Source organism: Falco biarmicus, chromosome 5, assembly GCF_023638135.1.
Source record: "Falco biarmicus isolate bFalBia1 chromosome 5, bFalBia1.pri, whole genome shotgun sequence".
NCBI lineage: Eukaryota > Metazoa > Chordata > Aves > Falconiformes > Falconidae > Falco > Falco biarmicus.
Window position 1 is genome coordinate 40,808,690 of NC_079292.1, and position 17,256 is coordinate 40,825,945.

The 17,256-nt window shown below is 37.2% G+C and overlaps 1 protein-coding gene across 2 annotated transcripts in view; it reads right to left on the reverse strand.

Annotated features, from left to right (window-relative positions):
• Nucleotides 1-17,256, reverse strand: part of ARID2 (AT-rich interaction domain 2) — a 105,724-nt gene that overhangs the window by 1,768 nt on the left and 86,700 nt on the right. For both annotated transcript variants that reach the window (XM_056341232.1, XM_056341233.1), the window contains 5 exons: nt 12,638-12,786; nt 6,999-7,137; nt 6,814-6,899; nt 2,431-2,554; nt 2,256-2,347 (listed from right to left, as the gene is read on the reverse strand). In XM_056341232.1, the coding sequence (XP_056197207.1) occupies nt 2,256-2,347; nt 2,431-2,554; nt 6,814-6,899; nt 6,999-7,137; nt 12,638-12,786 (590 nt within the window). The remainder of the gene's footprint in view (nt 1-2,255; nt 2,348-2,430; nt 2,555-6,813; nt 6,900-6,998; nt 7,138-12,637; nt 12,787-17,256) is intronic.

Below are 17,256 nucleotides of genomic sequence, written 5' to 3' on the forward strand. Positions count from 1 at the left end.
AGCAGCTCTTACACACTACGAGGGTTCAAAGTCCTGCAATATAAATGGGGGTGGGGAGAAAGGAATGAGAGATGTGCACAAATGAAATAAAACCGTTATCACCTCAGACGAACAACTTCCCCAGTCTGCCAGGACCAGCTCCAAATTAACAGTCACTGCTACTGGTGTAGCCGGCAGAGCAAGGAGTTCAGAACGAAACTGAACCACACAAGAAATCAGGTCAATACTGAAGCAGGTTTGGCACTGCTGGCTACGCTGCTAGCAGTACCTGAGCTTACTGGGTTAAAGTAAAAATAACTGAAGTGTGGATATAACTAATCATGAGAGACTCGGGCAAATGCGGGTCGAGTAACTAAGAAAGCTTCTGCCCACAATTACCAAGTCACTCCAGTAAGGATTCCCAGTTCCCCAGCAGACCATCAGAACTGAAGACCCTGCCTCAGAGACGGCACCATCCCTCATGATAATGACAGTTGTGGCACAAATTATTAAGGCAATCAGTCAATTCTCAGGACAAGCCGCAACACACACGCTTCAAAAATAATCTTCAACCCTGTTCTTCAATTTAAAAAAAAGTGAATTTGAGGCAAAGCTTTCAGAGGAGACAGCCTTCTTTTGTTCGGTATCTACTTGTTTGCATCTTTTGAGAGAAACTGAGCACTTAAGACGGCAAAAACTAAGTTCAGGCTATCGAGGCCCACAAGTAACACCAACACCTGCACAGAAGAAGGGTATACTATAGCACTGAAAATCCCACCAACACTTTATCAACATGTGGAACACTATTTCTGTGATGTGTACGCAATACATATTTACATGGAGCGGGCAGGGGAAAACAGCCAAGGATGCAGTAAAGTAACAGTAAAGTTACTATCAAACTTGTTCCATGTTTGACTTAATGGAACTTTTTGTGGGTTTTTAACACTGAAAAAGGCAAGAATATTCAGAATGAATCATTAGAAAAGTGCTATAAAAATACTTAGTTAATACTTTAAAGATCTAAACTTCAACAGATTTCTTACATCTGAGAATACGGAAATCATGGACTAATTAAGGTTACAAAGGAACCTCTGGAAGTTACGTGGTCCAAGTCCTTAGTGAGATCACTCTGCTCACAAATATCAAGTTGGCCTTTGAATATCTGAGAGGATAGAGACTGCACAGCCCCTTTAGGGAGTCTGTTACCATGTTCAATCAACTCTTGTGAGATAGATATATATATATATATATATATATATATATAGAGAGAGAGAGAGAGAGAGAGATATTTTCATATTTATTTCCCACCCCCCATGATACCTGATCGGAATTTCCCTTGCTGCAACCTCTGCTCATTTCCCCTCATCTTTCCACCAGGCTCTCCAAGAAGTCTGTCTCTGTCTTCACTACAACCCCTAGTTAGGTAGCTGAAGACAGCAGGAGGGTTTCTATAACCAGTATCGGAACTTTTGTTTAGAACTACAACTATGAAATTCCTCCCTATTGACAGATCTTTAAGAAAGAGACAAAATTAATAGATTCTTATTAAAAATTATTACATCCGCTATGATGAAGCTGAAATAATGCAAAACAAAACCAAGAAAACACTCAGCTTGTAAGTTCTTGGAAAAAGCAGAAGCAGCATGTGTAGTAACTACTGTCACAGTAAGTAACAACTACTCCTTCTGCATCATAAAGAAAATTTCCTACTTAGTACCACAAGTCAGTATTGGTCTATTTGATTCCTGAAGGATCTTCTACAAGCGCGAGGAAACCTGACAGAGTCATTTATGAGAGTCAATCCGAGTTTGGAGGGGAAAGCAACAGAGACACAGCAAGTACGGAACGCAACTGTGTGTCACTCCACAGCCTAAGAAAATGTTCCTAAGAGCTCGTTTGCCCTTTTCTCACACTGAGGCAAAAGGGTACTGCCAATGGGAAGCTGCTGGCAGAAGAATTAATTTTCGGAGTCACGCAGTACTGCCTTCAGGAGGAAAAGGGACAGACTCACAGCAAAGTCTTTCTCATCTGTCTCCAAAACATTAACCTGTCAAATTCACCAGACACATTTCAAAAGGCTGGATCACAAATACTGTCACAGGTAAGATGATGGTGAGCATTTATGTAGGGAACTAAACAGTACAGAACTGATAGAGAAACTGTAGTCAATACACTTATTTTTTTTAAAGGACAGGTTAAACCTGCCTATTGTTTGGTACTTAAAATAACTGAAACAGCAATGCCCACTGGTATCAGAAGAATTATACAATGCTTACCTGCGACCACATTCTGAATATTTACCAATATTTTTTAATATTAAGGCAGCTGTTAATCGGATGTGTTTAGTTATTGGTCCCTCTTTTTCATCCTACAAAAATAAAGAGAGAAAAAAAGTAAAAGCCCTGTAGTAGCAGGCAACAATTACTATCCAATACTTGAGTCAATACTAACTGTGAAATCTCTGAAGACAAGGTTTCTTGATCCCCTCCTTAATGCCATTAGGGCAGCACTCGGATGATTCACAATGGCCTTCTGTGCTCTGGGAGTAGAGGCAGTACCCCCTGCAGCTGGCTGCCTACATTAATAAAGACAGAATTAATAAAAATAAGCTTTGCACCACTTTCTACAAGATTAACAACTCTGAAAATTTATTTTACAATTCTTTAACCTATCTGAACAGACACACGAAGATCCTTTAATACTTGGTGCTGGTATATGATTAGCCTTTTGTTTCCACAGAGATAAACCTTATTGCAAAGCTTTCCAAAGAGCCATAGGCTTTATTTAATGTGAAAAAACACTTCTCTTGAAGAAGTACTGCTCATCACCCATGACATTTGTGAGGGAAAAGTAATATATTGCACTAATGACATAGGTACGCTTCAGGAAGTGGCTATTTGAAATGACAGGCTTTCACAGGAACTGTGATAGCATCTATGCAAATGTCATCTGAGATTTGGCCACAGAACGTCCTTAAAATATAGCTACTTAAAACTTTATACAGCTCATAGGGACCATTAAACACTAAGACAGTATAAGATACCTATTAACTGCGGTTAGTGAGGAGTAATATAAAAGTAACATGATTTAAGTTATGAACTAAGACATAAAATATCTAATTGTTAAATGAGATCAAACATTTGTAAAACCAATTATCTGCAGCCTTCAGACAGATTAATAAATTCAGTAGCGTATTTCATAAAGCTGGTACAAATAACAAACATAGCAGAAGAAAATTTTCCATTTTCAGTATTAACACTGAAGTCAAAGCTGTATTTCATATAAAACTTTGAAATTAACTCATACGATTAGAGTTTAGAATATATACATATGCATCTTCATGTAATAAGACTTACGATGCATCTCAAAAGATAGTTTTGCACTATCGATGGTGAAAAGTATCAATGCACTTTGGTATATTTAACAATGTTATTACGAAGTCTTTTAGCACTTCTAATCAGGTTCTACTAGGGTGTAAGTAGTGCTTACATACAAGGGTAGCATAAAATCAAATGTAAATGTTCCATTTTTTTTTTTAAATGAAAGCTCATGAGAGTATTATTTAGGCATCTTTCACTGTAAGTGAATATTTTAAGAACAAAAAGTTGAATTCTCTCTTCAGCGAGACTTTCTTCATAACCTGAAATTCTAACACATGGAAACCTAGTTAAAAATTAGAAAAAGGTTCATACGAGTGGTTTAAAACCACAAAACAGAAAATTAAGAAGTAATAACAGACAGACTCCTCCCTAAAAACGTAGCTCATAATCACACTGTCATCTTCCTCTGAATGGAAATAAGGGTTTGAAAGCCTATACAAAGGAAAGAGAGAAGGGCAGGGGCTAAATTAAGAAACTGCTGGGCAATGAAATATGTTTATAGGAGACTGAGTACCACAGTAAAGGAATTATCATCTTCAATTTTAATTCCTGGAACATTTTTGTTTCCCTTATATTGAGAAGAACATGGATTCATCAATGGAGGCTGTTCTGAATGTCTCTCTTCAACAGCCACCATACTATATTTTAGCCAGTTGAAGTATTGCTGCCTTGATTCTAGAGATACTGAAAAGGGATAACTGCAAGAAATTAGGAAGATGTGAAAAGATTGCCTTCTCTTCTTAATTTTGGAAAAAAAATTGATAGAAGTTACTGAGACATCAGGCAGACTGATTTGTGCCTGTGGGCAACAACCTCCCTCAAGAAACATCTAGATTTCTTGAATTTCTTTAATTATATTATCAGCTTAACTTCAAACCATAACTTCAAATGACAAGATGAATGATATCTCCTGCCCCACTCCCACGGTGCATGAAGAATATTTTTGGTAGCTCAGGCTACCACCTTTGCTTCAGTGGCAACAAAGAAAAAAATTCACATGAATCCAAAAAGATTCAAATACAGTCAAGCAGTTAATTGCTACTGCTACCTGAGCTTCCAGAATGTAATATTCAGCTACCTCTGAAAACCAGAAGAGGAAGAGTTAATATAATATAACCTTAAAAGCAAAGAAATACAGAACTGAGGTACACAGCCAACTCTGTGATGCAGCTTAACTTTGTCCACCTTCTTCCAGCAAGAGCCATTACAGATTTTTTCAAGTATGTATGTTGTTATGATAGACAGAAACGATGATTAGGAGAATGGGTTCTTGTATGTTACACTGTGTGCCACAGATTTTACTTCCAGCACCAGTAACACTGTCTGCACTCTCTGAGGCAGGTGTGGTTTTACTAAATGGCAAGGGATTAATCAGGAAAGTTAGCCTAATTAATGCCTAAAACTTGATAGCTTAACACATGCTTCATCTCAGCACCAGTTTTTTAAGTTCTTTCAGCTTTATGCAAGAGTTTAGTCATATGGACTATCAGTGGTATGCTGATATATCTGACAAGTTTCTGAGACTCAACAAAAAGTAAATTAAGCCAACACCTTGTAAATCAGCTTTCAGACACGACCATGTAAGCCAGCTTGAGGTGACCTGTTGGAGCAAGCTTAGGGTTTCATTTGACAAGTCACTGATTCTGGAAAGCAAATTATCAAGTCTCATTTTCCTCATGTAGCTAGATGATCTTTTCAGTTGTGCAAACATAACCCACATAATCTTACAGCACTGCCACAGAGTTACACATTCTGCTTAATCAAAATACTCCCGTTGATTTCTTCTTTGGTAAAAAAAAGAAGTAACAGAATCATGAGAGAAGAGAGTAAAAGTAACAGACAAGGAAGCTCTATCATTTCATGAAACAGCTCAGTGTATTAACTGTTGCGAGTGCTGAAAGAGAAAGGTCTCATCCTTTGATCTTGTTGCAGCTCACCTCTCATACTGGTGTTCAACTGACTAAAGCGTGTACAGTCCACTCACCTGGCAAACCCACTTTTTTGATAATTAGTTTTTTAAAAACAGAATTGATTTACCATACAATCAGACAAAAACTAAAACTAGTTCTCTTACTATAAGCAGTGCACAGCCACAAGAAGAACAGATGGCAGGGTCAAAACATCCTACTTTGAGTAGTGGATTGCTCTTATTTCAACTTGTATTCCGAAATCACATCCTTACTACCTTGTGATATCATAGTCTCAATATTTCAGCATAGAAAGCCCTACTTTCTGAATGTGATCTAATAAGGGAATTCTGCCTTAGAAGAGGGAATGTGTGAATTTTTTTTCTAATATGAGTACCTGTGCCAATTTTAAAGCAGCCTGTGAGGACACATAGCTATGGGATGTGTTATCTGTGTGATGGAACATTTTTGTAAAGGCAGAGTTGGGATCACCTCATGCTAGTACATGGTATCAGCCCTATGCTTCCCACTTACCACGTATTTAAACTACATTACCATCATTCCTCATTTTGTGGTTTTCAGAGGTCTGAATGTTGCTCAGCGTAATGAAAGAAGGCACCATAAAGCAATTATAAGTGTATGTTAAGAAGAAGTTTATCTTAAAAAAATAAAAGGACTGCCAAACCAGATTTCTCAGATTTCATATCCAGCTTCTCTGCTGCCTCCAGCAGCTTGGTAGTAATTTAACTAGCCACGGAACAGACTGCAAAAACCTGCCTGGGACCACTGACGATGTCTTTAGCTTACAACAGACACTCCAGTTAGTTACTAACGAAGACCTAGTCTTAATACATTTATACAAGTAACTGAACACTGAATAACTCCAACATTAACATAACCATCCCCATAACCCCACAGCAACAGACTTGTGCTCTCCAATATTAATTCCAGATGCCTGAAATAATTTTGGGGAAGAGGAAAGCCAAAGCTGATTCCAGGTGGCAGCATAAAATTAGAAGACTCAGAGGTGCTGCTGTTTATCTTGTTTGATTGTTTAAAAGAAAGTTTGTTACAAGAGACCCTGCACCAATCAGCCCAAATTTAGACTACAAAACTGGAAGGAATACAGCGAGTTACAAGACAATCCATTTCAGCTGCATGAAACAGCTGAACTGTACACAACAAATAACTTTCCATTTGGATTACAAGCACTTTCCTGTTACAACAGAAGTTACAAAATGCTGTCCAGTTGGGTAAAAATCAGGAGAATATGCTGAGAACAATGTTCATCACAGAGTTTTGACCCACATACCTTAAAGAATTACCTGTTCTTTTTATGGCAACTGTAACCACATCTCCCACGTGAGAATCTATTCCCTCTTTTCCCCATTTCATCTTACTGTAACGGACCTCAAATTTGATCACTGTTATAGACTCTACAGATGGAGAGTTTCACTTATTTAAGCCAATTTACAAATACACAAATTATTCCAGTAATTTCTAGTTCTCTTATTTTCTCTATTGCTAATGAGGCTCAGGTCTCTTACTTATTGGGAGGCTTCTGATTTCCTGCTTGTCCAGGTTCATCTTGCTTTAATCCTGCAAGTAAAGCATCTCTAGAACAGTGCTTATCCTGTTTGGGGAAAAGAGAACAACAGTGAGAAAGGTGTGTGAAATTTTATCATGGAATACCTACTGTTTTCTGAAGTAACATGTGAAAGAAAATCTGCACCTGTAAATGGGTAATGAAGGAAAACCTCTGCCGCTGGAAAGGTTCACATCCCTCCCATAAGCACTGTCCTGGGTAGACATCTTTTCCTCCATGTTCAGTTGCTGCATGATAGAAAACCTGTGATGGTGTCTGAAACCACCTACAAAAAGATGGGGAGGGGAGCTTAAGGGTTTTTTCCCAGTTGATGGTAAAGTGCAAATATCAGAAGCATAAACCCATACTGGTTAAACATTTTTACTTTCTAAAACAAGACATGCATTGATAAGTGAAAAGTCATAACATTTTAAAAGGAAAAGCATGTACACATATTACGAGTGAGCTACCAATAAACTGTATTATTATTTTGCCAAATCCGACTGAAATTATCATGGTTCTGTTTTCCTGTTTTTACTTTACCAAAGAAATAATGCATGTTAATTCCAACAAATCCATTCTCTGCAATATAAGCAAAATACAGCAATATACTATAAACAACTAAAAAAGTCAAGCTCTGTGTATTCCTTTTCCTGTTTTCCTTCTTTACTGGCAGTCACGCTCAGACCCCATTTAAAACTCTAACTGGGAAAAAAGAGATGCACACCATTCATCCTATTTGCTCTCAATACCCCACACTTACCAAAACTGATGGAATAAGGGATCCATCTAAAATCAGTGATCTTTAGCACCTGAATTCTAAATATTGGGGAAATGGCTAGGTATCACTTCCTGATGTACAGAGAAGTCAAAAAACGTCACTTATGTGACCCTTTATAACATCTTCATTTAAATCTCAATTTTTACGTCCTAGAGTCACAGAATAGTTTTGGCTGGAAGGGACTTCCAAAGATATCTCGTCCAACCCCCCCTGCAATGTGCAGGGACATCTTCAGCTCAATCAGGTTACTCAGAGCCTCATCCAACTTGACCTTGAATGGTTCCAGGGATGGGGCACCTACCACCTCTCTGGGCAACTGTTCCAGTATTTCACTGAATGAAAATTACTTTTCAAAACGTCAAACTAAGCACTTTGTCTGCTTACAGCTCCAAAGCAAATTAAGTGCTTCTGCATCAATAGAAAAGATGAAGTTATCCTATGCCTGGCCCTGTAATACTCTTTTTCTGGATGTTCTATTTGGTAAAAGCAAAGACGTGACATGCCTTACAGTGAGCTCAGCCTGCTAAGAGCTTTCTTCCATTTCAGAAGTGGTAGAAAAGTTACGACTCACTGTGAATGCCACCTCAAAATACTAATGAACCAACAGTCCTTAGATCTGTATTTTCAAACTGTCACATAGTCAAAATTATTTATTTATTGTTATATATATCAGATGGTAATGGAAAATCACTATATTTCAAAAAATATTAAATTAAAATAGTGAATGACTCAAAGAGTTGGGTGGGTTTTTTTAGTCTAGATACACCTTAAAACATATCTCAAGCATTACAAATTGCATCCCTTACTTCAACAGAGAAAAACCAGCCAAAATAAACAAAAGACTTCGCTGCTCAGAATTTATTTCAATACAACTAACCTAGCTCATCAACAACCACTTAAGGCTCAGACAGAAGAGGTCTAGAAACCTAGTTGCTGCCATTTGGGAAGTCATTACCACCAGCTGTCTTCACACACGTGCTGGACAGATGCCACTGGCGCAGCAGTCTTACTGAAGGAGACACATGCAACCACCTCAGCCGCTCTGGTTCACATTGCCAGTATATTAGTTTCAGCTGACCAGCAAAGTCTTTGTGTTAAGGTGTTTGACTGAACTCACTGGGCTGAACAGTGCCAAGAGGGAGATGACCTCCCATCAGAGACTTCAGCAAGCAGCCAGGGATGAAGCAACATCTTAAACCTCCAGCAGTCATTTATGGACAGGTTCACTGCTCTCAGTATATGAATAGCGGATCAGTAGGTGCTTTGGTCCAGCCATCTCCTTCCATGTCCTACTACTCATTTCAATAGCATCCACTAGGCAAACATAGTTGCAATCGATACATAGGCCTAAGCGTACAGACACTGTTACCTGAACCTATAAAGGTGTCAAAGAGCTAATTTCACCCAGAGACAAGTCTTAGTTACAAAATAAATCCTACTGCAATAACCATCTGTAATCCAGTAATCACCTGCACAGGCAATAAATACTACTCTCTTAATCATTTATCCTTTCCACACCAGCCAGCTCTTACTGAAGAGAAGCTGGGAAGGAGAAATACCTGCCTGTTGCTGTTGTTCCAGAAAGCCCGTAGTAGGAAATGGGGGAGAAAAAAAAAAAAAAGTTTTACAACTACATCGGCTCAACAGTCAAAGCTGATGTTTCAGAGGACAAAAACATGTCTTTCCAAAATAAAGGGGAAGTCAGTATGTAAACTTAAGCCTGACACAAACATATTTATGAGTAATTCCTGGCACAGATGACAAATTTCATGGCATAAGTGAAACCGAAAATGTAGTTTAAAACATTCTATTCAACATGGCAAGGCTTTATGAAAATAAAGCTATGTCAGCTATGTTGATTCATTCACTGTGTAATACATTCAGTGTTATACTTCAATCACTGATCTAAGAAGATTCAAATTTACTACCATTTTTCCTTACAGAAACAACTAAATAAGCTTTTTTTTAAAAAAAAGCTTAAGTACTGAGAATATGGTCAGTTCAGTCTAGACTCTTGTTTCCCACTTAATTTCTAAATTATTTTGTTCAGCTGCTGAACAGAACATTAAACTAGTAGCTGACCTGACAGGCAGCAGAGATTCAATCGCATTTCCAATTCACTTTTTAAACACACAGCAATTCAAGAGCAGACATCTCCTGCCTACCCTTGAAACAAAATAGCAGCTTTTAAATTAAGCTGAATATAATTAGTGGTACTTGCAGACAGCTGAACTTCAAAGGAAAACACCTACTTTCTGTTACATCCTCAATGCAAAGTAGCACACTGACTGACACCTTTTAGAGTATTACTTCCACTTCAGATACTAAACCCAAATACATCTGCCACAGGCCAATCACTAAAACTGTTTGCACATTTGGGCCTGACCTGGTTGTGGTCTTCAGGGAGCACTAAATCTGCTGCATTTTATTTCAAAATCTTGGTATAATGTTTCCTAATTCAGCTCTAAACAACAAACCAGCAGAACCCGCACCCACACCATTGGAATGTTGCTGACTGAAGCAGCCAGGTTAGCAGGCAGGAAAAGAACGTACTATTTTATTTATTCATATTTATTCTGATTCCAAATAAAATGTTTTTTAAGGCTTTCACTGCCTTCTGCAATACATCCTGGAAGGCAAACTCAATGCTAAGATGTTGTGAGAATTAAGCTAAAAAACACGCATAGAGAAACAGCTGCAAATGACTGTTTCAAATTTGTCTCCAGTCATATCTTGCCGGTTAACTGTGAACACCATGAAAGAAACACTGTTTTGTCATTCTACTATGATGAACCTGCCTGCTTAATACCTGGGCGGGAATTTTGCTGGGGGGGATTGCTACACAATCACGAATGAAACCAAGCAGTGGAGGCAAAGTTCACTTAGACTAACAACCCACTCAAAAGAATCTTGTTTCCTGTTTAAACAACTCAATAAAAACAGCCAAAACCGAGAGCTAGAAATAAAACAGTTACAGTAACAGGTGGTAAGTCCAGATTTTTCTTTTTTTTCTTTATGTCTGTTAGAAGCAGGAAGCCTACAAGAGATTTGATACTCCTGTTTTTAATCAGGCTGTTGAAGAAATATGAATAACAATACACATTAGAGTAAGATGCTAACTTAAAATTTTGGTTCTCTCTTTACCGCAGAGAATGCCGAGTATAATGTTTATCTAAACTGTTTTTAGGCTGGGACTGAAGTAAGTATTTTAACAGCAAGAGAAAACATAAGAACAAGAGCTGTGTGTCACATGGATTACAACCCATGTGCAAAAATCTGAAGGCTTCTGAAAATAATGAAATTTAACCATGAACAAAAATCAGTAAGTAATGACAGGAGAAAGTAAAGCAACAGAAGTATCTTGAAAATAAAACATTGAGATCAACTTGTAAAATATGGGCCCCATAGCCCTTCAGCCTCTGGAAAACTTACTGGAACAAGATTTTAAGACATAATTACAAAAAACCCGATAGTGTAAGGCAATCATAAGAGTATTGTTTCTCCTCCTGCCCCAAGATATATTCACACCCTAGTTCACATGTGGTATCAGCTTGTTCCATGGTTAGGTGTCACCTCAACTCTACACAACTCATCCTACATAACTTTAGACATAGAAGAAAGTTGGTGACTAACTTATGCTTCAAAACTGTAGTTCAGCAAACTCTCCAAGATGGTATAAATAGGCAAGGCTTCTGCTCAACCCCCCCCCAACTTTTCATTTCCAGCTCAGTACAGCCCACTTTTGTACCAACACAGGAGTTCATGCATTTATTGTGCAGCCAGTAGAGTATGGCTCTATGGTTATAATTATTAGTAAAAAGTAAGTAAAACTTTAATGTATTTCTTGCATAGATAAGTATCACCTACCTAAGAAACAAAAAAGCACTTTTAAGGTGAAAACAGGGCAATGATTTAAAAAGCACCAGATCTCTACAGTACCAGTCAGAGTCCTATTCCTTGTAAGGAATGAAAGAAAAAAATCACAGCTTCAGGGGTCTACAGATTAACTGTCCTTCAGTATTCCTCTAATTCTGTTCAAATGCCTCATTTTCACCATCAGTTGCAAACATTCAAACTTCTCCATTGTTCCATCCCAATTTTCTGAATGTCTACACATCAACTTTCTGCCAAATAAGCTTGTCTTTAGGCTCCCTTTGCTTTGTCTCACCCTTTTTCATGCCCATCCTAAATGGTACGCAATTTTTCTCACTGTTTTCAAAGTGGCTATTTGACAACTACCTTAGTTTCACCAATCCGCACCCTTCATTGAAAACTAAACATACTCACAAACCTATTTTAAAAATTAGTGTCAAGACATATATACTGGTAACTATGGTGGTTATGTTTTTATAAGCCGACATCCAAAGGTCTGCTAGCTTACTCCTCTCTCGTCCAAGGACCACAACGACAAATCAAAAAAAAATATCTAATCATTGCTGTCTAGTCTTAAGGCTAAGTTAATTTTTATTTCCTTTTGTGACAATGGAGTCCTGTGGCACACAAATGGTGTCATAATTACTAAAATTAATCATAATTTAAATAAGACTTTGACCAAGACACACAAGTACAACACCCTGCCCTTGCAAAACTGGAAACACAAGAAAGATTAAAAGCTGAAAACATAAGAAAACATTGAGACACGATTTGTAACTGGAATACAGTTAACTATTTGCAACACAGAGAACGAGCTTCAGGGCTAGGATTTTTTTTTTCTTTTCAACTTAACTACATGACAATATTTTATTACTGAAAAATCAATATATTACAAGAAAGCCACATACTCCTCATGTTATGCTCTGATGTATAACTGAGAGCAGTTAAATGTCTTGCACTCCCCCATCTCAGCTTCAGCTTCCTCAACACTTTTTTTCACTTTTTCTTTTCCCCACTGACAAAGTATAACATAACTTAAGGAAACAGAATGGATAGAACTTTAAAATCACCTTCTATATACAAGCATCTGTTACATATTAGTAAAAAGTAGTTAAATAAAGGAGCCATTTACTTTTTACAAGATTGCCACAGACACATGAAGTTCTGTCCAGGTTTTTTCATTTGCTCTGCATGCTGACTTGCTGCAGTGTATGAAGGCGGCTGCAAATTGATCTGCTGGCCCTGTACTTGCACTGTTGGTATCGACGTTGCAGGTGTGCTCTGTAGAAGAAGTTAAACCACAGTTTAAAACAGGGCTTATTTCCAGGATACACATACACTTTACTGTTTGTTTAAAAAACTTTTGTTTTAAACTTTACCACAAGTTTTCAGATTTTAACACTTTAAACTCTGAATAAGTGTTAACAGACACAGTAACTTGAAGGACATACAACCTTCACACCATAGTATTTATGCAGGAGTTTCTAATATTCAAATTACTAAACCTTATGCCCAAAATTAAATACAGAATTATGACTGCAAAGGAATTTCTCAGGGACACTAGTGAAGCAAAGGTTAACACTGTTTTGCAAAGGCTTTATTTGTTCTTAAGAAAAGACAAAACCATGCAAGCTCAAGGGGTTGCAGTATCATCAGTACAGGGAGTAGTTTGCTTTCCTATATAAATGTCGGAGAAAATACTGCTAGAAGAAGTGAAATGAGCATTGATACATCTAAAACTGCTTTATGCCCTTTGATGAAATGTTTTTTATGTGCTGCATCTGTGGAATTCTTGAACTGCTGCATTAGTACATATCAGCCTGTATTACAGTGTGTAAGAAAAAGTAAATTGAACAATGCTTAAGAAACACTATTGAAGACCAGCAGGCTCAAACCATGACACACCATTTTCTCTTATAAAACTTGGCAAATTATATAATTCTTCAAGCTCTTGTAAAACCAGCCGGCTCATGTACCTTTAAATAGAACATGACATGCCCAGAATGCCTAAACATGCCATACAACTCTTATGCAGTGAAATATAAACATTTCAGAAAGGAAAAGGATGTTCTCCTTGCTCCCTTGCAGTATTACAAGAACTTATTTTACGATAATTTGTATTTGCTGTTAAAAGTGACCTAAAAAAAATAAAACCAAAGCCAAAATATGTTGTCGTTTGTTTTTAGTTTGGTTTTTTTTTTTTTCCCTGAACAACAGATACCAAACACTGGACTTCCTATTTCAGAAGAGTGTTTGTCAGAATACTGTTTCTCTTTTTTCCTGGAAGGCTCTGGCCAACAAAACATTTATGAAGATTATGACCATAAAAAAAACCTTAAGCTTTTGAGTATTATCTAGGAATGAAGTCCTAACATTCCTTTTCTAACAGTTGGGAAGAAAAGAATGTAACACATTTTAAAAAGACCAAACAAAACTACTTTCAAGTCTGTGTTTAAGAATATTATAAAAGCAGCACTTTCAAATGATGCACACTGTTTACATCTTTACAGCTCTGTTAACTGAATAGCTTTAGATGTTAACTGTAAAGAAACAAACAGTTAAGCACAACTTTTAACATTTCATTTGCATATTGATCTTATGTTTTCTTCCAGTTGCTCTCTCAGCACTGTGGACTAATAGTCACACAAGTTAATAACTATCACAGATCATACAACATTAACATGACCAAAATAACAGCAAAAAAAGCCTGATCAAAACCAATATGCTTCCCATGTCCAAGCATAAATCCTGACAAAAATAAGGCAACACTCAGCAAAACTCCTGAACGCAGCGCAACTATTGTATAATGTCAGTGATCTACAAGTGTGAAAAACTGTAAAAAGGACTCTTGAGTCCATTAGTCATTAACTACAAATTAGTTTGAAGTCAGCAATGATGTTAAAGTCAAAGACTTTAAAGATCTCTAGGCTATTTTACAGATTGGGTAATGAATCTTCACAATATATCAAAAGGTAAACACAAGTGGAGCCTTTTAAGATCAACATCTCTTTAACAAGGTGTTTTTAAAGTAAAGCTGAAAGTAAAATAATCAAGTGTCACTGGTAGCTTGTTTTGCAATCTTTGTTCCAAAGTTGATAAATTGAAATGTGTACAATAATTGTTGTTGTTGTTTAGAATTCTCTTATTACTGCTGTACTACAAAGTATAGCTTTGCTCAAACTTGTAGCATTAGGCAGTTACAACTTTCATGTTATTTTTAAGTCAGATCTATTGCTTGCCTATCAACTGTGCTGACTGTATTTTACAATCAACAGGTAAAGCAAAGACACATTTGTTTTTTATTTTAGAAACTTAAGTTCTGTGTTTGAACACCTCAAAGCTTTCCTTTCTTTATTCAAGAGATCAAAAATACTGCTTTTTTCCCTCCTCTATTTTCATGTATCAATTTAGTAACGCATGATACACAGGCCATCACTAAAATTAGGTATAGTCTTTTTCAGAAATAAAACTCCTTTTTTCTGGAGACGTACCTAGAAATACTTGCTATATGCTACTTTGTTTAGAGTACTGACAGACAGCGATTATGTAAACTCACTTATTTCTTTAACATAGAGAACTATGACAGACATTTCATTTTTTCTAATAAAGTCGTTCTGGGAGAAGTAACATTGAAAAAGATTTCCCCATGGCATAAAGACTTCACTAAATTTCCTCCTCTAGCAAAAACATTAAGGATTCCAGGTTCCTCAAGAAAGCAAACACCCAGTACTCCAATACTTGAAAGCACTTCATGACATCTTTTTATAATCAGATTAGACTTCTCCATGATATGATTTGCAACTGGCACCACTTAGTGCTTCTGCAAAACAGATCTCACTGGATCTCGGGACTGAAAGGTACCTCTAGCAGCAGCATCTATGTCAGCATGGTTTGCACTGAACTCCGTAAAACTACATAAATACAAACGCTTAATGCCTGTACAGTCTACTTAAGAGAACAGATATTACAGCCTACTTTCAATACGCAAAAGGAGATTTCATAACTAGAATGGCTGACTTTAGATTGAGATATTTAGGGCTGGGTGGAGAGGCGTCTGACATAGTCATGAAAACTAAGACTAAAGCTAAGAGCTGCCCGATACCTAGAAGGGACTGTTTACAAAAGATACTAATCTATTTTTATGCACAAGAGCTCCTCCATTTGGGCACACAAGCTGCTTGCGTGGTAAGAATAACAAACTCTATGCCTTGGGGCCAGAAATGGCCTCCACCACCATTTCACAAAATCAGCGGTGACATTCCCTTTGTGTATTTATTAATGAATAATGCTATTTTAGCATGACACCTGCCCATTTTATTTAAAAGGCCTACTGTGCCATCACCAAGAGTACACACTGCATCCCATTGTGACAGGGGTCCTGCTGACATACAGAGTCATGTGCAGCTTTCAAAGCATTATGTTGCACTTTTCCTCCCACCATTAGTACATGCACTCCACAGTAAATACATTTAACTCAATAATAAATCATTATTATAAAAGTATTTTTTGAAGTATCATAGGATTTACAGTTTGGAATTGCAAAATTTTATTTTCAGCTTCATGATAACGAACATCCACAAAAAGGTAACCTATAAACTGAAAATGAATATAGCAGGATTTGAGTGTGAGAAAGGGGTCAGGTGGACGCGTAGGCACAAAAAAAAAATGTTCTTTTCTTGTTAGATTACTGAAGTTTAAGTCTCATTGCAACAGTGTGCATCAAAAGTGAAGCGCAATAAAAGCATAGAGATTCCATATTTCAGTGCTTCCAGCTGAGAAACTCATTTGCTCTGTGGCTAGGAATGAATTACACCTCCTGAAGCTTCACACCTGCTTTCTGGTGCATAGTAATTCTCAGCTTCCCAATCAACAGAGAGCAGGCACAAATAGTTAAGGCAATGCTCACAGGTTTTGCCACCTGAATTTCCACACAAGCATGTTTCAAGTGGGCAGCCTCAAAAGAAATGGGTGTGCATTGTTTATGAGGGGATAACATCGATAAGCAGGGAAGTGATTACTTTAAAAGCCAGATAAAGCAATTTAAATCACATTTGCACACTTCTAGGAACTTGGTGTGACATCAGAGCATTCCTTCAAAACACAAACCAACTGGGACAAACCAACATGGCTATGTTCAACAAATGTTTTGGAGATGTTTGAAGAGGAGTAAGAAAAAGTGGAAAAGAAAAGAAAAGAAAGTGTACAGGTAGATAACTGCTCATTTCTTTCTTTTTCATCCACTGGTGCACCACAATGCCTCAAAAAAGCAATAATCCAGGAACACAGAACACCAAAATAAAAGGAAGTTAATGAAGTGCCAATTCTGTCTCCTCTCAGAGTACATTTCATGAGCTTACAAAATACAGACGGTGATGTAAGAAAAAAATTACAACATCGTGTGTATCACATGTTCCTCTTGTGACATAACCTATATACCCATAACCCAATTCTTTATATAAATGCAAAAAAATAAAGAGAAAAATCTTTAAAGCCAGTATATACGTAGTTGTTTTTCAATGAGCTCTGCTGAGGTGTACAATTAATGAGGAATAGTCACAGGTTATACACAGATGATAGCTGTACCTGCCTAACTGGATTTTGATAGCACTACATGGGGCGTCCCATAAACGGCAAGTATACAATTTTCATTATTTTAGTAGGCCACTTAAATCAACATTTTTCCCCTCAACTATATAAAACCAGCCCATTTCAAACTACCATTCATACCACGAAACAAATAATCTCCTAACT